This window comes from Ictidomys tridecemlineatus, chromosome 7 (assembly GCF_052094955.1).
Source record: "Ictidomys tridecemlineatus isolate mIctTri1 chromosome 7, mIctTri1.hap1, whole genome shotgun sequence".
Lineage (NCBI taxonomy): Eukaryota > Metazoa > Chordata > Mammalia > Rodentia > Sciuridae > Ictidomys > Ictidomys tridecemlineatus.
The window spans coordinates 196,897,693-196,918,101 of NC_135483.1; the positions used below are offsets into that span (position 1 = coordinate 196,897,693).

Below are 20,409 nucleotides of genomic sequence, written 5' to 3' on the forward strand. Positions count from 1 at the left end.
CCCTGTGGCACAGACTCCCCGGAAGAGGGCGTGCTGCCTGGCACGGCTCTGAGCTGTGACTCAGGTGGCACAGAAGCAGAGGACATGGTGATGCCTGTCCACTGAAGTGAAAGTCCCACTAGGACTGAGTGGGTCTAACAAGAGCCACGATCAGCAGAAATGCTTGAGCATGCCTCTGTGCAGAGCCACAAGAGGTGGAGAGGCCAAGGAGACAGCGGGCGGGAAGTGTGCCTGCCAGGGACAGCTCCAGTGGTCGCTGGGGCCACTGCTCAATGAGCTGGGCACCTCTCTCAGCCTTCAGGTAGGGTACCTTTGGTGCAGAACACGGCCAGCCTGGACCCACTGCCAGGAGTGCCAGCAGATTAGGACTGACGGAGAGGCACCACAGACACGCCTGCTCCCACCTCACGGAAGGTGGCTTTGAAGGCATTTGCACAACTGGAGGTTCCTATTCCTCTCAGGCCACTTGATGCTGCAGGGAAAGGCCCAAGATGGAGCAGGAAGGCTGCTCTGCCCAAGCCACTGCTGTGGCCGCCGCCCGCGTGCAGCCTGTGCACGCTGCACATGGGCAGCCTCCCTCTGCCCACCAGCACAGCACACACTCACTGGTTTCAAACGGTGCTGCGAACGTCCTGACCTCCCTCCGGGGTGGAAAACAAGCCCACGGCAGGATACCCAGACTGCCCAAGCCTGTGGCCATCGAGGAGGTGGGCAGAGGACGAGTCTGGCCACACAGCACCTTCCCGCTCCTGGAACCGCAGGCTGCTCCAGAGCAGGCAGCAGGTGAATCCTCAGAAAGCACTCAGATCCTGAACCAGCACATCATGGCGATGTCCCCGCAGGACCTCGGATGTGGGCAAGGTGACAGTGACAGGTAATACCTACTGAGGAGCCACTGCCGGGCTGACACAACTGAGCTTAGGAGAACTCTGCAGAGAGGCATCGCTGTCCATCTCAGATATGAGACGCAGCCTGAGACCTGCCGACAAGGGGCGTCTGCTCTGGCCAACACTGCAGTCCACCATCCACCCTCACACTCAGTGGGGGCTGGGCCTCTGGCAAGCAAGGTGGAGCCCTCCTCTGGTCTGCTTGGAAACAAGCGTGTCCCCCATCTTCCCATAGCCCATCCCTCGTCAGTTCCACACCACACCGGGAGGGCGGCAGAGCTCAGCCTTAGTGTGAACAGACAACCCAGCTGGGCACGGTGGAGACACAGTGGGGTCAGAGCTGCTCGCTGGAGCCACACCTGGGAAACCAAGCATCTGCACACAGTGGAGAACCTGCCCATGTGTCCCGTGGGAACGGGCAGGCTGAGCCGGGCCCAGGGGAAAGCTCCAGGGTCTTCTAGGAGCACAGCCGTGACTCCACGAGGGCTTTGAGTTTGGGGAAATGCCAAGAATGACCTTTGGCTGACCTCAGAGACTCAGCGAGCAAAGACAGAAACCTCTGCTTGGGAACGTGCAGCCCAGCGGTAAGCCCACTTCCACTTCTTTCCAAGGCACACGGGGAAGGCGAGGCCGCGGGCAGACCCAGGGCCCCAGAGGGCACAGCAGCTGTGCTACCAAGGAGGTGCGGCGGTGGGAGAGAACAGGTGATGGCATGGCGTGGCACATGTGTGGGATGGGCCCAGCAGCTAGCTCACTGACCCAGACCTGGAGGGGTTGTGGGTCTGCCTCGTAAAGTCAAGGGTCTGGAAGGAGGGGACCCTCGGCCGGAGTTTCCAATGGGGACTCCACAAGGGGAGAGGGATTTATGGAGAAAGAATAGGGAGAGTTTCCATTCCCCAGACTTGGAGACACGGCTGCAAGTGTGATATTCAGAATGTCATCTGCGGAGTCTGAAATTGGTCATCACACCTGGTGGCTTGTTTGCTTTATGTTGAAGAACAGAGAAGTGCCGGGGTACCCTTCTCTGACCCTTACCCGGCAGAAACAGGAGGCTGATAGATAACAGGAGAACTGCCCATGGCCTTGGGGCTGCCTAGCAGCCTCACCACACCAGGCTGGACCCCACACCAGCTCAGAGCTCCCCCACAGGGCCTCCCTGGACCAGGGCCTGAGCTGTTAACCATGAGAAGCAGCAGCTCTTGGGGAGAACATGACCTCTAGATCGGCCTCCCTCTGCCCTCTGGGCTGCATCAAGTCATGTCCATTTCCCCCCAAGAGAAGGCCTCTGGGCCTGGAGTTCAGTGACTGCACCACCCTGCCCTGACAAGGCAGGGCCTCGGGGCACAGGGTGTGCTGACTTACCCGCACTGGGCATGTGGTTCACGCGGGCAGGGTTCAGCAGCTCCACGGGCTGGTCTCGGCCAGAAAGTCCATCTAGGAGAGAGAGACAGCACTGCTTAGAAACTGCGCATTTCGGCACAAATTGTCCACACTGAACAACGCTGCCCAGGGAGTCCGTGAGGAGAACCTGGCCATGAAGGAAAGACAGTGCCCTTCTCACTTCTAAGGCAGGACAGTTTCCATTCCATCACTTTGGTTTGCCAGAGAAACCCCATGACCAACACAGTGGTGCCCAGCTGAGGCAGGGCACTCCCAACTCCTGGCCACACCCACCTGGTAGGGTGCTTGGTTCATTTCTGTTCGGCTGCCATCTTACCCCACTGGATGATCTTGAGGGGGCTTTTGCAGAGACCAGAACATTAAGGAGCCCGCCTCTTCCCAGATCCCACCCATGTCTGGACACTAACAGAGATGCAACCCAGGGCACAGGGCAGGAGGGGTGGCAGGAAAGGACAATTTCAGATTCCGCAGATGACATTCTGAATACCACATTTGCAGGAAAGGTGCTGGAGGCCACCAGACCCACATCGGGGGGCCTACAGCAATCACGGGGGGCTTCCGTCAACCCCCGTCTGGCTGCATCCAGGAGCTCTTCTGTCTGCTTCCACGAGCTGCGAGGAGGAGACTGGAGCCCACCCACCACCTGAGCGTGGCCCGGCCCGGCAGCGGCTTTCTGTGGTGGAGGCTTCCCAGGCAGGAAGGAAGAACTCTGGAGGGTTTCCCAGGAATCACACTTCTCTTTTAAAATCAGTTTCTCCCAGGGGCGAGCTGCTCTGCAAGAGCACTCACGTCCTCACAGACCACACCACGGCCACTAGTTGCCTGTTCAAGGGAGAAGAGGGCAGCTGCACAGCGTCCCTGAGTTCTGGACACAGAGTTCCAAGAGGTGACACAGAGAGGCCACTGAGTCTTTGAGAACATGGATAACACCTGGCGTAGCCAAGCCCTGCTCGTCCCTGGGGTCTGAATCCCAGGGCGGAACCAGGGCTCAAGGAGACCTGGAGCAGGCTCCTCCTAGGACGTGCCAGGCTCAGGCGCCACAACTGGAGGGCTGCCTGGGTGGCTCAGGACCCAGGGCTGGTGTCAGCGGGCTCCTCCCACCACCCAGAACCCCTGGCCCAATTCTGGACTTGGGTTTTTGAGATAGTAATACAATCTTGGGGTGAAGACAGTCCCGGTGCTGGGGTCAGAGGAATGGGAGGCCTATCACACCTCAGAAGCTACCGCAGGCCCAAAGGGGCATCCCACCACTGCCCAATGGCGGCTTTCTGAGGAACCGGCCCCTGGAAGGCCTGACACTGCTCTGCACACACAGGGTTTGCTACACAGTCCCCGTTGCTCAGGAAGACTTGGGGCAGTGTGGAAAGTACCTTTTAAGCCTGAGTCCCCCTTGCCCCCAAAATACTCCTTGTAGAAAAACGAAAAATTCCAGAATATATATGCTTTTAAAAATTCTAATCCCAAAGGACTTAAAAAGAGCATACTTCGATGACTGAGTCACCTCAATGTTTACAGCAGCTCAACTCACAATAGCTAAACTGTGGGAACTAACCTAGGTGCCCTTCAACAGATGAATGGATAAAGACACTGTGGCACATACACACATGGAATGTTACTCAGCAATAAAAGAGGATAAAATCATGGCATTTGCAGGTAAATGGATGGAGTTGGAGAATATCATGCTAAGCAAAGTAAGCCAGTCCCCAAAAACAAAAGGCCAAATGTTCTCTCTGATAAGTGGATGCTGACTCATAATTGAGGGTGGGGAGGATGGGAAGAATGGAGGAACTTTGGATCACGCAAAGGGGAGGGAGGGGAGGACAGGAGAGGGGACATGGTGGAATGAGCAGTGAGCCACTGACCAGCCCTGGAAGGAGTGAGGGTGAAGGGGCGGGCAGAACAGCAGCTATGCTGAGCCCTCCCCACAACCCCGTTGCCAGCCACGCCCGACTCAGCACTGCTGTTCTCTGTAAGAGGAAAGACTGGAACTTCTTACTTAACGCAGAAGCCACCCACGTGTCGAGTGTCGACAGAAGACCAGGCTGTGCCAGGTGGGGGCCGACCCAGCACCTCGCAACTCGGCAACACTCTGGACACACAGGGACTGGCCCAGCGGCTGTCCAAGGAACAGTCTAAGCTGGAGGGGTCTCTCTGGCACGTATCTGCTCCAAGGGAGCTTCAGCCTCCAGCCACCAGCCCCAGGGCGACTGAGTCCCCGGCAGCTCCAGGGCTTCACTACAGGATACATGGTCTTCCTAAGCAGCTCCTCTTCTTGCCAGATCTTGCAAGAACACCACCACCACCACCACCACCACCACCACCACCACCAGAAAGCAGCTCACATTCCCAGGCGGCAGCCTAACAGCGGACTTACTGGGTGCTCGGCCGACCCTTCGTCCACAGCAGCCCACTGAGGCCGTATCCAGGACGGACGGGGGAGGTGCTGCCACTCTCCCTCCTTAGAAGAGGAAGGAGCAAGGCCAGGGATGCAGTGAAGTCTGTCTTGACCCAGGTGCACGCCGGCTTCCCCAGCAGAGCCGGTGGCTGGCCCCACGCTGGCCACTGGCACTACTGGCTTGCGTGGTCTGCGGCTCCACAGTCTCACTGCATGGGCTGGCGACAGCGGTCAGACCTCAGTGACACAGGCTGGGACATGCCCAGTCCTGCACCTCACACGTGCACCCGTGCACAGGAGAGCTAAGTAACAAACAGTGGCCCTGTGTGCTGCAGGTGGGTCCCACACAGGCAAGAGGGTCACTGCTGGTAGTCATCAGCTTTTAAAAGTTGTGACCAGAAGATGTGACATGCACAACGTACAGAAGGAAGACACACTCTGGCCCACGGTTTAGAGGCTCAGTTCCTGGCTGGCTGCTGCGTGGCTCTGGGCCTGCGGTGACGCAGAGCACATGGCAGAGAGGTGTGGTGGGAGAGCTGCCCAGCTCACAGCAGCAGGAAGCAGGGCGGGAGGAAGGGGCTGAAGACAAGACATACCCCTACCCCTCCAGGGTCGTCTCCAGGGAGCGATTTCTTCCAACCAGGTCCCACTACCATCAGTCTCCACCATGTCCCCAGGAGGTCGTCAGACTGTCAACCAGCAGTAGATGATACCCTGATAAGTCAGAGCCCTCTTGATCAGTCACTTCCAAAAGCTGCCCTGCACTGCTGCCCGGGGATCAGCCTTCAACTTGGGAGTCTCTGGGGACACCTCCAGTGCAAACCATAATGCTGCTTTAGACCAAGAAACCCAGCTTGTGAGGTGGTGACATCTGAGCAGGCCTCAAAGGGCCCGTGAGAAGGAGCCCTGTGAAGAGCCCCGGGGGCCTCCAGTGGAAAGAGCGCCAGGCAGAGGCTGGAGCAAGGCGGCACGCGCAGGGTGGGGTGCAGGGGGGCTGAGGGCCATGTCTGTGGCAGGTGCTTTAAAGGCTCCTTTTGGCAACAGTGTAGGACACAAGGCGAGTCCAGGGAGACGGAAGCAGGAGGGGAGCTCAGAAAGGACGGGGGAGCTCTTTAAGAGCATCAGGGCCAGGACCAGGATGGTCACCAGGGAGCTGGCAGCAGGGCTCCCGTTGGGACCTCTTTTGTCCATTAGGACCTTCTGGACAGACTGGCTATGATGTGGCCAAGTGAAGGCATGCACTGAGGTGTGGGAGGAGAGCGGCCTGGGGTGCCAGAGAGAGGAACACAGGTCACGGGACAGCGTACCTCTGAGACCCACTCTTCTTGTTGAGAAGCAAGCACTACTTCTAACCCTCCACTGATCCTTGGGATTTTCTCAAGGAAAATAAAGTCAAAACATTCAGGATTTGTGTCAAAGGCTCAAAACTCACACTCTCCACATTGCACACAATACATTCCAGTTGAACTGGTTCCTGTGCAGTTTGTCAGCTCCCACGCCACTGTCCAGCTGTCCAGCTGCCCAGCAGTCCTCAGTAGTCCTCCACCCCTGCCCCAATCCCCTGCAGACGTCTGCCCTGGGCAGGGCTCCTGTCTTTTAAATATCAACTTGCTCTATTAGCTGAGCTGCTAAAGGAGGAGCTTCCTACTAGATGACAGACCCTGTGGAGCCCAGGCTGGGCCGGCTCGTGGCGCAGCTCAGCCTGCCCCGAGTGATCCGCTCCACAGAGCAACTGTATGCCGTGAGCTGCTCCATCCTGAGCACAGCTGCAAGGTGAGGATCCCACACCTTGTTTGTACAAGTGAACAGCCACCATCTGCCCAGCACACACATAAGGCACAGACCCATAAATAATTTATTCATACAAATAAAAAATTACCACCTGTGATCTTAAATTAAACCAGAAACACCAGGCACAGGGCATATCCACCACACTAGGTGCAACATCCTCACTTAAGACCACAAAAGGAAGGGTCCCTCTCACTGTGGCACGGCAGCATGCCGACTTGTCACCTGTTCACGAGTTACCAACCTTGCCCAGGGAAACTAGGCTGGTGAAGACCCTCCGCCTGCCCCCAAATGGTTCCAGCCCAGACTTTCCTTCTGCCCTTGACACGGGGCCTACCTCAAGTGACACCTCAACTGGACAATCTGAAGCTGCCCGCTGGACCCTGAGAGCCTAGATCAGTTAACCCCTCGTCTGGCCCTTTGCAGGGACACCCTGCCTTTGCACCGGCTCTGACTTTGCTCTGATCAGCCTTGACGAGTCCTTGGCCGACTTCCTCGGCCCTTCTGTGATACAGACCATCGTGTCCAGAGTGACGTGTGACTTGAGTGTCATCTACATTAATGAGTTATCTATATTAGGACCTGGAATGGAGAAAGAGAACTTGTAATTGCTAGGCCACAGATGCCAGGCAGAACTAAGGACATGCGACGACCTGTGGCCTGGGAAACCGACGTGGCTCGTGGCTCGTGCATTCAGGTGTTAAAGTAACTCTGGCATCGTGGAAGACACAGACTCGCTCAGGACACAGCCCACCAGCCGTGGGCCAGGAGCAAGGGTGCACAGAACACCTGCAAGCAGTGGTCGTCTGTCCACGAGCCACGGGCTGCCTCCTCCTGCCTTCACCCCTAGAGCCGCTCTGTGCCTGCTGACCCAGGCCCAGCTCAGGCAGGGCTTCTGTGTTGGGAAGCTGCCCTGTTTGGAAGGCCAGCCATGGCTGGCACTGTTGGTCATGAACGTGTCTCCTGGGATGGCAGTAGTGGCGTCTGCCATGTTGGGAACTGAGGAGACAGAGTGGCTCAGTGTTCCCGTCACGCTACCTGAACCCCAGCGTTAAATGGGGTGTCTCTGACCATCATCACCAGAAGTCAAGTGTGTGTGGGGGGGCCTTGGAAGAGTAGCCAAGTGGTAGCATTGTTCTGGTCCCTAGTACCCAGGCCTGTACCTGAGATGCCACCAGTGACCTCAGGACATCCCACCAGAACCAGCAGGGGACAGTGAACTACGGACTGAGCAGACACAACTCTCTTGAGGGATGACCCAAGCCTGCCCCCTCCTACAGGTTCAAAGTGACCTGTAAGGTGGGCACACTACCCCATCTGGCACTTGGAGGCCCCACAGGCAAAAGCAGCAGTGTGCCCAAACCCAGTTCTGTCCCCACTGTAGGCCTATGACGGGGACCATCGGCAGGGTCCAAGACTCCTCGACAGTGTGCCCAAACCCAGTTCTGTCCCCACTGTAGGCCTGTGACGGGGACCATCGGCAGGGTCCAAGACTCCTGACAGTCACGCTGACACTCGGCTCTCTGGCTCTCCAGCTGGAGGGTCACTGCCCCGTCAGGGCCTGACTGGAAGGAAGAACTCGAGCCTGACTCCACGCGGTGGACTCCCATTGCCCTGCTGCCGGCGGCTGCAGATCCGGGAGAGGGCGCGAGACCTCTGCTCCTCTGTACAGGGCTCACACCTGCAGAGAACACCCGGGTTTCACGCAGGACCTCAGGGACTGCAGAGGGAAAGCCGACAAATGCAGAGCCTCTGGCGCGCACCTGGCTCCTCAGGGCCTCGGGCAGATGAAGCACCCCCTTCAGGGCTGAGGCGTGAGTGCAATGTGGGGTAGACATGGGACGGAAGCGATTTTCCCCAGGTTTGTAAGTCTTCCAGACGCTTTCTTTCCTGAGTTTCTACTACCTAATAAAATAAGCATATTGCTTCATTTTAATTATATCAATTTCCTAATTGGGAGGGGGGTAACCAGGGATCGAACTCAGGGCCACTCAACCACTGAGCCACATCCCCAGCCCTATTCTGTATTTTATTTAGAGACAGGGTCTTGCTGAGTTGCACCTCACCATTGCTGAAGCTGGCTCAGAACTCAGGCTCCTCCTGCCTCAGCCTCCCAAGCTTCATTCCAGGAAAGCACCACTGCACCTGGCTTTATTTCCTAAGTTTTGAAGAACATAGTTATATTTAAGGAGGAAACACACACCACACACAAGTCATACCACCAAAGAGCCAAGGCTGTTGGCATTTTAGGTGTGTCGTGCGATTCCACACTGCCAGGCCCTGCAGGGGCCCTGACACTCAGTGCCCACCTGCCCACGCTCTGCCGCTGGCCTTCCTGTATGCTAATGTGTACCCCCAGCTGCACAAGACCACCGCCCATTTCAGAGCATAAACGTGCATTCAGAACGCCACGCCTGACTGTGAAGGTGGAGCACCCCCGGCACAGCTAGCTCTTGAGTGCTGTGAGGAGCCAGCGTACAACCTGTAGAAACCAAGACCGCACCATCACCCTGGACACTAGGGAGATGCGCTACGACCCGTAACTTCCCCCAGCCTAGGACTGACTACAGCATATCATTATTCCTCTTCATACAACAGAAACTTCACCTTCTAAAAATAGGGATTTCACCGTATTATGATCTATTTTAGTCTTCTAAAGACAGGGCGACCGCCAGGAGAAGCAATGCACTCTTGGATGTTAACTATGCTAATGTCACTGACAGGATGTGGACTGCAGCCAGTGACTGTGGTGGGTGGCACTGAGCTCTGGCTGTGCCGTGTGGGACTCGGATCACTGGCGTCAAAGCCAGGACCCACACCTGAGAGCTAGTGACATCACGTGGACCACCTAACCAGGCGGGCCTGGTGTCCACACCTATCAAACGGGTGCAGTGGTGATGTTCTCTGCCTTCAAGGACTGAGAGGTCGGACGGGGCTGCTGTGAACACCACTTGGCCTGCCGCCGAGCACAGAGGACCCACTCGGCACCTGCAGCCCCGCAGCACACAGAGAACCCAACACAGGAGCAAGTGCTGCCACAGAACTTTAAAGAGTAAAATTAGCAAGCACAGCTGAAAGAGCAGGATGCTTCTGAGGGTGCAAGCACTCAACCAAGCCCTGGCAGGGAGAAGCAGGCAGGGCTGTGCCCATCACTTCCTCCCCTGGCTCCACCTCCAGGTGATTTCTGCTTCCACATCAAAGCCACAAGTGGCAGACTTCTCCCAAAGAGCCATGCATCGAAAATCACACCAGAACACACATGTACGTGTGGCATGGGTAGGAGCGCAGGCCACGAGAGTGCTGGGCAGGTGCACTGGCACTGGGCTACTCCACCCCAACGCTGTTCCTTGAATGTGGTCTGAGTGTGCCCCCCAGGATTCACATGCTGGAAACTGGTTCTAAGGCCCATGGCCAGGGACATCTGGATCTTCTGGGAGGAGTAGGACAAGACGGAGTTGTGGGGGGTCCACGCTGCCAGGCTCCCTTGGTCAGGACATGGAGGCATCTGCACACCATGGCACAGCAGATAGCAGCACCTGGGTCCTGGCCTTCCCAGTCTCCAGAACTGGGAGCTAAGTGGGCCGATTCTTCCTGAGTTACCCTCCGCTGTATTCAGTTACAGCAACAGAAAACAGACACAGTCAACACAACTTGTTCATATTTTGAAAGCTTCACAGTTCAGGTTTAGACCATAATTCCTATCTCCTGTTCTTCATGATGGAGTCATTTTTAATGCATGCCCTTGCTATCCAGGTGGCTGTCTACCAGCAAGTTACCAGTGAAGGCCTCAGGAGTCTTGATTTCATGATGAAAAGCCCAATGGCCAAGGCAGTGGAGGCTCCGTGTAGCAATGGTGCCCACACTCTGTTCCCCTGCCAACTCCTGCACACCTGCTGATGCTGAGAAGAGCAGGAAGTGGGGCCTGTTGCCATAGTATTTTAGAGATGACACTGAATTCATGACACACCTTCACTTCCCTTTGTTCACATGCAAGTCACATGATCCGTGGTATGCCACCCTGCTAGTTCCCCAGCGTCAGCGGAACCCAGGGCAGAGGAGAGCACAGAAGGCACACCACAACAGAACCACAGGTTCGCCTGCTGACGCCCGTGAGATGCACATGGGAACGTGTCCTCGGGATGAGCGCCGCGCGTGACTCAGCGGTGACCAATCTAGGAGTCCCGATGACAGACGCTCAGAGCAGAGCACGGCTTCCAGCTCAACTACAAGAAGGGGGTACTCTTCACACAGCGGGGTGAGTCCGTGAAGTAACCACCCACCAACGGCAAAGCCCTGAGAAACACGCGTCCCACAGATGGCCCGACAGAGCTGAGCAACACGCCAGCAGCCAGGACTCAGGGACCTGAATCGAGACTGAAGTGACAAGACGGCCACCTCTCACTACCAGAAGACAGACACTTACAAGACAGAATAAATGCACGGGTCATCGGCCCTGGACCAGGGGACCCGGGGCAGCTTCTCATCCAGGTGGGAGGGGGTGTGGCCGTGAACCTACCTGGCTGAGGAGAAAGGGCCCAGAGAACTCGCCCACCAGGACACAGAAGCAGGAGGAGGAGCGGGAAGAGTCGACTGAGAAGCTGGGACCTCAGACCCACTTCCGAGGGTGCCAGCCTCTCCATCCATCTTGGCCTAGTCCGCTAATCCCAATCTAGAAGGTAAGGCGGAACCGAAACCGTCCAGACTCAGGAAACCCCACTGCCCGGGGAGCAGAGCACCAGGTCTCTTCAGGGACAGCTACCTCTTGAGAATGAGCAAACACGGTGAAGCACAGAAATAACTCCAACATATCCACAGACATTAAACAAAAGGTCTGGAAACGAGCACATGAGTTATTTTTAACAAATTAAATGGAGTACAGAAACTACAGTGAGGGAAGAGAACCCAGAAAGAAGAAAAATGGAGGAGTTTAAAAAGAAAAACAGGCATTCTCTATGATGAAAACGAGCACACTAGATACAGTTAAAGGGAGAGGGAGGGAGGGGGAGAGGGGGCAACTAAGGAGAACGCAGCACAGTCGGTCAGCCAGTCACGAGCATGCACAGTGAAAGGCCAGGAGAAAGAAGGGCTGCCCAGCCCAGACCCGCGGGCGCACTGCTGTGAAAAGAGGGGACAGGTCGCAGGACGCCACGTTCAAACAGAATGAAAACCTCCCAGAAGCGGAGCCCGGGGAGCCGTCAGAGTGAACGGGCATGCTGAACCCCACTAGGAGAACAAGGCGAATCCCCCAGACCCACTGCGCGCAGCCCCTGCACACAAGGGCACTGCGACTGGGACGTGGAGACAGCGGCACCAGGGCTCCTTTCCCCAGGAACAAAAACAGCCCAGAGAGAGGGAAAGAGCTCCAGATGGCCATGTCCACCCCACTCCTCCACCCACTGCACTGTCACTCTTGGCCCCTGGAAGGGAGCATTTTCAGACAAAAACTGAGAATTTACCATTCAGAAACGACTGCAGAAATAACAACTACGGTGTTATTTCAGAAAGAAGTGAAGCGAAGACATGATGCTGAGGTCAAACATGGCTGGGGAGTGAACACTAACCCAGAGCATCATACGGTCACCTCGACAGGGTGGGCCGTGTGGGTTCAGTCACGGACAGGTCTACAGGTTGACTTACCTTTTCCCATTTCTTCTTCCTTACTTCCTTCCTTTTCTTTACTGGGGATGGAACCAAGGAGTGGTCTACCACTGAGCTACAGCTACAACTCTTTTTTACTTCTTATTTTGAGACACTGAGTGATTAAGTTGCTTAAGCTGGTTTGGAACTTGCAAACCTCCTGCCTCAGCCTCCCAAATAGCTGGCATTGTTGATTTATTCTTTAGAACAATGTAATACTCAAAAATAAAATTACCCTCTTCACTTATGACAAGTAGAAAACTCAGGGCCAAGACAGATGTGATGGTACATGCCTATAATCCCAGCAGCTTGGGAGGCTGAGGCAGGAGGATTCCAAGTTTGGGACCAGCCTAAGCAACTTAGAGAAGCCCTAAGCAATGAGCCAGACCCTGTCTCAAAATGAAAACATAAAAAGTGCTGGGACTGTAACTCAGTGGGTGCTTTACTGAATTTAATGCCCAGTACCAAATGAGAAGGAGAGGGGAGAGGAGGAGGGGAGAGAGTGGGGGTGAGCTCAGGGATAGATCAGCAATTCATTTTCATATAATGACGCAGGGTTTGGACCTGTATTATTTCGAGCTCTACCTCGAAGAGACCATCATTTTTCTTTACCCTGGTTTCTTTTAGCTTCACACAGCCCCCATGAATGAAATACGAATCAAATGCAGCTGCCCTGGAAGCAGCACTCAGCACACACCAGCCACCCAGCCTGGCTGCTCCTTTTTGTAGAAGAGGCAGCCACTGGGACGTGGCCTAGTTTGAGTCACTGTGCGAGATGGCAGAAGCAGAGTTGAATGTCACTACAAACAGGGCACTGGCTCATGGATACTGCTTAGACCCAGACACTGCCAAAAGCCAGCTGACTGCCCTCACCAGAGCACATGGGCTGTCCTCTGCGTGTGACAGCGGACAGCGCATTTTCACGTCAGACAGCTCTTCTTTGAAAGCAGCCACACTTGTGCAAGAAGAGATGAGCCTCAGTCAGAGCTCAGGAGAGTAACCAGCTCTGGAACAGGATAAACCACTCTATCCAAATACTTCCTGCAAAGGCTCTCTACTAATGCAAATATTATGTTTGCCTTTTATTTTGATGCAAACAACATCTGTTTGGCACAGTCCCTGCCCTCCTTCTTGGGTGTGTGCTGGGACGCCCAACTGGCTTCAGGCTGCCCTACAGAGTCTGGAGCAGATTCCCAGAGGCAGAACACACAGCCCCTCTCCAGAGAGCACAGAGAGCTCTTAGAAGAAAGCACAGGAAAGTTCTTAGAAAAACCCAACCTACCCCAGCTGAGCACAGAGAGCACTAGTGGTGGTGGGTCCACCAGCCAGCAAAGAACAAGCAGAGGAAAGTCAGGGAGCAACACTGATGTCAGCAACCCCCAATTCTGTCAACATGGTAATCCAAAATCGTTTTACCATAACGTAATTCAGCAAAAACAATAACTAGGAAACTCCCAAGACCTAACCACGAAGGACATGCGTGTCAGCACTAGGGCGAAGGGGCCTTATGAGGACCTTTAAAAGGGCGGGCAGCATTCCCTGCACAGGCTGATGGCCCCCAGTCCTCAGAAGAACCCCGCCCGCCCAGCCGGCACGAGAGCCAGGAAGGCAGGAGCCCAAGAACGTCAAAATAATGTGCTGTGCCCATGAAGAAGACCCCAGGCCTACAGACATCAGCCACAGCAGGTACTGACAACAGTGCTAGATACTTTTCACAACAGAGCATTTCCCTGATATTAAAAAATTAGAAACAAAATTGCAAAACTAACTATATGCTAAACTCAGTCCTTATCAAAAAAGCAAAAATCAAAATAGTAGCAAATTGAATCTAAAAACATATAGAAAGGATACCACATCTGGGTTCACATGGGTTCTGTTTAAAAATCAAAAGTTTGGTTTAAACTTTTAATTTTTTTTTAACATTCACGCAGGGTGTGGTGGCGCACACCTAGATCGCAGCAACTCAGGAGGCTGGGGCAGGAAGGTGGCAGTCCCAGGCCAGCCTGGACAAGACCAAATTAAAAAGTAAAAGGCTGGGGTAGAGTGATTACATCGCACACTTAAGATCCAATCCCAGCACATCCAAAGGAGAAAATTCAGCATGTGTAGTTTGCCACGTTAACAAAACAGACGAGAATTCACATGACCTCAAGAGAGACAGAAGCAACATTTGCTAACACAACTACACATCTACAGGGAGGGTGAAGCTCTCAGGAAACCAGAACAGAAAGCTACGCCCTGGGAGTGACAAAAAGATGCCCACAGAACCCCCAGCCGGCAGAAGCAGCCTCTCAGTCAGCAATTGCAGAATGAGCTTCCTGAGACCCCACCCCAGATGAGAAGGCCCAGGTGCAAACACTAGGTATGCCCTTCACCAGGGCCTGCAGGGAGGAGCCCAAGTGAAGGGTGTGCTGGAAGGAAAAGGGGAGCAAACGGTCATCAGTGGCCCTTGGCACACGGGCACTGGGAGGATTCTAGACCAGCATGGATGAGTGAATCCAGCAAGGCCAACACAAAGCCCACACAGAAGTCCACTGTCCTATGCACAGCCACAAACAACACGGGTGTGCAGCCAGTTCACCCTGGGCAGGATCTGAATCTACACCCACCCACCTCTGAGTCCACACTGACAGGGCAGCACGAGAACTCACCCAGACCAACCCCCTAAGCCCAGGGAGTACGGGGCACCCACGGGCACTTGGAGTCGCCTGTGCCTGACAGCTTCTGCACTGTAACCCCTCCACAGACAGGGTCCGGCCCATCAGCCCAGAGTCTGGGAGGCAAATAATGCCCCAGGCTGTCCACGGCCTGGCAGTGAGACAGGGCCTGGAAGATGGGGGCATCCTGTGACACAGAGGACAAGTGCTGTGGCATGAATGGGCATGCTCCAAAGGCCCCCGGGTGTGGTGTTGGGAGGGGATGGAACCTCGGGCAGGTAGGGCCCAGTGGGAGGTCCTTGGGTCACTGGGGGGTCCCTGCTCTGGCAGGTGCCCCAGCCACCGCTCCCCATACGCACAGGAGGTGGGCCTGCACCACGCCATGCAGGCCCTGGACCTGCAAAACCAAGAGCAAAGGAAATTTCTCTTCCTGGAGGCCAGTCTCCTTCCGAGCGTGGGAACACAGCATTGACTGGCAACAGCATATGGGGGCAGCTGGAAGGAACTGCTCTCAAGGTCAAGGGCAAGCCAGTGGCTGGGTGGCCAAATGTTAGCAGTCACCATACCCAGAACGTTCTTACTCGTAATTCTACCTCAGAATTCCATGACAGGACGTCACCTCTAGAAGCCAAAACACACAATTTGTGGACAGTCAGATAGAGAGAGAGAAGGGGGTATCCGGTCCCCGGGGGACCCAAGCTGATGGCAGGTCCAGGCCTGTCTGCCAGTGCTGGAGACGGCTCGTCTGGCACGAGCACACACAGGCGGAAGCAGCATCCCAGGGTGAGTAGAGCACGGACTCCGGGTTGAATGTAAGATGCAAACCAGGCTCCCCAGTGATGAGCTGTGCGCTGTGACAAGGTGCCTCACTATCAGACAGGAGGACAGCGATGGTGTCACATCTGTGTGATGAGGGGAAACCAGACAGCTCAAAATCACTTCCAGAGCAGGGTCCACGACTGTCCAAAGTCCAGCTCAGGGTCCCCCATTCTTCACTGCAGGGCAGAGAGCCCCCAGTGGCCCATGGGAGTCACGTCCTCCTCTGGGTAGTCTCCTACTGCAGCCAGGACCACGTCCCCCAGGAACCTTCCAGAGCAGGCCATCCTGGGGCCAGGGCTGGCTCCACGGTGCAGCCAAGCCTTAAGGCTGCTCCTGCAGCCGGCCAACAGGTTGCCAGGTCCCAAATCCACGGTGGTCTCCCATGGGCCTCCCCTGGGCCAAGCCCTGCCCCACTACCGCAGAAGCGCAGGAGGGCAGCTCCTGCTGAACTGCGCGAACATGCCATCATGGCTGCATGGAGCCTCTCACGCGGAGCAGCAGGCAGGCAAGCCCTCTCCTGTCGGCAGCCCCTCAGATGCCCAGTTCCTGCCAGGAGGCCAGGCAGGCCAAGGGTGCTGTGGTCCAGGAGAAGCAGCCTGGGGAGGCTAGGCTGCAGTCACCAGTCTTGGTGGGCGCAGATGTGAAAATATGGCTCAGCACTGAGGTCTCCATGGCCACTGCTCTTGATTGTGGGAGGGAGACAGGGGACAAGCTTGGGGATGAAGGTGAGACTGATACCTGTCAGCCTACCCCACAAAGTCAAAAAGAAAGACAGGAGATGTGCAGGTGAGAGTCCCCGACAAGCTCCCGCTGGAGCCGCGAAGCAGTGCCATCCAGCACACTGAAGGCAGGTGAAGGGAGGGTCTGGAGAACCCAGCAGCAGAGCCTGCAGAGCCGAGACCACACCACAGCGACCCCCCAGTGCCCAGCCGGGGTCCAGAGAGGCACGAAGACCCCGGAGGCCACTGGCCTCCTGCTGCTCACATATATCCAGGCAACTTCCCCAGGACAGGACACAACACTCTTCCATCCCAACAAAACCAGGCACCTTGCCATGTGCTAAATGACACACACACATCCTTGGGGGTCACCTCGGAGAGCCTTGGGGACACAGAGGGAATCTTCTAGTTCCTCCCACACCCCAGGGAAGTAAAGGAGGCAAGCGAGGCTATCTCTTCCTGAAGAATACTGGGAGTCAGCCTCCTGAGAGGGGGGCAAGACAGGAGGGCGGGGCCACCCTCACAGGTGACATCACCTGCCCACACCGCAACAGACTCCTGCTTCACAAAAGGCTCGGGTGCCCATGGCAGGCAACCGCTGCCACTCTGCCCCGCTGACAGATCCTGCCGCCAGCCCAAACCTGGCAACTGCGAGTCTGATAGAGCCTGTTTCCAGAGGGGGCTAGGAAAGGCTGGTAGAGACCCACCCCACTGGACACACCGTCCCCTGAAACCTCGGGAAGCCATGAGGCTGAAAGCCAGTGTCCAGCAGCCTCTTGAAGCCAGAGTCCGAGGAGGAAATGCAGCCGCTTCCCCTGGGAAGCAGGGCTCCCCGGGCTGGGGGAGCCAGGGTCCTCGCCATGCAGTGGCCTTGGGGGACGCCCGACACCACGATGGGAGAGGGTTGACACCCAGGCCAGGATGAGTGGCTCCTGAAGCGAGGACTCTGATCCGAAGACTATAAAAACCAACGGGGGAAGGAGGAGAAAAGCCACAGACAGCCGTTCTGTTCTCCAGGGCATTGTGAGGGACACAGGCGCTTTCCTTGAGATTTAGGAATGAGCAGGGAGGAAGGGGCAAGAGCAGCTTCGGTGAAGGCAAGGTGAAAGCCCGAGGAGAAGCAGGCCGGGGTCTCCTGAGGTCACCCTTCCTTGCCTGGCCAAGTTGGAGGGAGGCAGTGCCACTGTTCCACGAGGCTGTTTCCCGGGGTCCAGAGCTCTGAGGGACTTGGCCTGGCCCTGCACTCTCAGCCAAGTGCCAGACGACCCAGGCAGCAGAGCAGGGCACAGCACGACACGCAGGACCAGGAGCGAGGGGTGCGGGCGACAGCACCTCACAGGTTCTACCCCAGCCCAGAGGACAGGCTCAGGCCTGCCTTGACACACTGAGGGGCTGGGCCACGGTTCCGGCACTCACACTACACCTCCTGTCTAAGCCACTGCCCCAGTGGGCACCAGCGGGAAGGGCAGGGCACAGCAGGGGTCCCTCCCTCATGTTCCAGGTACCTCTGAGGCCACCTGGAAGCGTCAGAGCTCCACAGGACGTGCAGAGGGGCTGAAAAGTGGGCCCTCCTGAGATGGGGGAGGGGCATCCACTTGAACCTCAGCTCAGAGAGAAAGAGCCTGTCTGCCACCCTGGGCTAGAGATGGCACTGGCAGACACACCACCAGCCGCTGCTGCCCAGCACAACACACAACACTTCCTGCCCGCCTGCGTCAGTACCCGCCTCTGTCCCAGAAACCAGAGAGGCGCCAGGGACTCAGGCCAGTGCACGGCTACCCCACAGCCACTTCAAGAATACCCAGCCCAGTGCTCGACAAGCTCTCTTCCCTGTAACCTAGCAAGCTGTGCCCACTTAAGCAGCTCAAGAGTCCCCTGCTCTCAATTACTCCAGGGCTAGAGAGTAACTGGCAGGACCCGGGCCTCCGCGCACAGCAGGCCTGGCGCTGGCCCTGGAGCCTGGATGGGGCAGCTCTCCAGTCTGCACACGGCCACTGTTGCACAGAGGGAGCAGGTCGAGGCCCGGCAGTCAGAAGCTCCTAAAGGGTCTGTTCCAGAGGGGCCCAGGAGAGGGTACGAAGTGGGTAGAGGTCAGAGAAGGCCTCAGGGTGGGAGGACATTGGCACACCTGAAGCGGTTCCCAAGAGACACCACCAACAAGGGTAACGGCAGCCTTGCCGCTGTCCCTGGCTGCACTGGGTCACCCAGCACCTCTCTCTGCAGCAAGCACGCTCAGTGAAGACCAGCCTCTGCCCACTGCTCCCCAGGAGCTGCAGGAGCAGCTGAGGAGGGACACATTGCCCTCAGGGGGCTCTCCCATGAGACAGCCAGGGGCAGATGCAGCCCTCAAGGACAGGGAGGTGTGAGCTTAGGTTTCTACAGGGATTCAACACCTACAGGAAACGCCTACGGGGACCCCACATCCTTACCCATGTGCCCAGGGTCCAGGAAATCCGAAGGCTGGGCTCAGTAGACAGGCCCAGACCTCGACCTCAGGTCACCCCAAGGCCATCTGCATGCGTGGTGGACTCCCGTGTCAACACATCAGACCCTCAGCCCCATTCACAGATGCACCCAGCTGAAGACCAAGTCCAGCTTCAGCTGGCCGACTCATCACGGGCGTTTCTGAGTGTGCTGGAAGGTATGGGGTGGGGAAGGAGCTTGTCGGCTGGGTTTTTAATGTCTGTTGAGGATGCGCTGATGTGAGACTCCTCATGAAGGTCATCAGGCAGATGGAGACGCAGCTGCAGAGGCCCTCTAAGGAGGCCCACCACAGGCAGCCAGAAGCCACCAAGGAGGCGCTGAGGCTGCTAGCGTCATGGTCAAGGCCTCAGACTGAATTCTGTGTGCATGGAGAGGCCAGCGGTGCTCTAGTCATCCACAGGACACAGCTTCTCCTCGAGGACTCAGCCCCTGTGGACACTCTGTCGACCACTACCCTCCTCAGCCCTGCTCTCCTAAGAGCTGTTTCGTTCACAGGGGGACCAGTACCAGGGCAGCTTTGAAAACTGTGGGTCAGGAACCGACCCCTCACTCCCCACCTGCTGTGACCCCGGGTGCGCCCACGCCCTCTGGCACCCCACCTATGGGTAGGCTGATGGGGACGACCCGTGCCTTCTGTGGCGGGCAACTTGTCTTTCTTTTCCCAACAAGCTGGAACTGCCTCAGAACTTCTCAGGTGCAGAGAAGCTTTGCAGATGGCCTCTCCTCTCCCACATCACAGCAGGCCAGGATGGGGGCCAAGTGCTGGGACAGGCTGCAGAGGCAGCCAGGAGGTGGAGGACCTGCTGGCGCACCAGCCTACCTCATACAGGACAGTTCCCATTTACACCCTGGAGAAGGAACTGCTATCACTGTCGCCCACCACAGGCAAAACAGTCCAGAGACATCCCAGCTTCTCCCAGTGCTGCAGGGACTCCCTAACGGGACACGCCCTGCCCTTGCAAACCTGCGAGTCCTCAGCAAACACAGAGACCCACCTTGGAATTGGGAGTGAAGCTTAGACAGCCATGGCTGTCCTTTCCAAGAATCCCTGTGGACACCCAGGCCCACACCAGGAAAAGGGGCTCCAGGGTCTGCAGCCTCTCTGCACCTCCTCGCAGAGCCACACGGAGACTAGGACGGACACGGCCCTCTGGAAGGCCCCTGCTCTGATGGGGACTCTTCTGCTCTCACTGGCCTGGGCGGGGGTGCCCTGGATTTCCCACACTGGGTCCTAGAGATTGTGCTAGGGAGGCGCCCCCTGGGGCAGAAGGTGTCACTCAGGGCCTGCAAAGCACAGTGAAGAGCTGAGGCTCTGCGGGGGACGTGAGCAAGTGGCCGTCCAGAGACCTCGCCAGAGAGGGCCACACTCTGCCTGAGTGCCACTCAGGTCCACGGAGCCATCACTGAAGGTGAAGAAGTGCCCCTGATAAGAGGAAAGGCCTTCCGCACAGAGGGACAAATGGGGGTGAAAGGCCATGTCCCTCAGCCCTCAGAAATGGCCCTAGCATGAGGACTCTCATGAATGTAGATCCACTCTACACCTGGGGAGTGACAGAGGGCTACCAGAGAACTAGCCTGCAGCTTCTGAGGCCAGGCACAGGGCAGGCAAGGGTGGCAGTGGG

At 56.7% G+C, this 20,409-nt stretch overlaps 1 protein-coding gene across 15 annotated transcripts in view; it reads right to left on the bottom strand.

Annotated features, from left to right (window-relative positions):
- Hdac4 (histone deacetylase 4) overlaps nucleotides 1–20,409 on the bottom strand; it is a 239,497-nt gene that overhangs the window by 125,097 nt on the left and 93,991 nt on the right. For all 15 annotated transcript variants that reach the window (XM_078018371.1, XM_078018373.1, XM_078018372.1 and 12 more), the window contains one exon: nucleotides 2,250–2,321. In XM_078018371.1, the coding sequence (XP_077874497.1) occupies nucleotides 2,250–2,321 (72 nt within the window). The remainder of the gene's footprint in view (nucleotides 1–2,249; nucleotides 2,322–20,409) is intronic.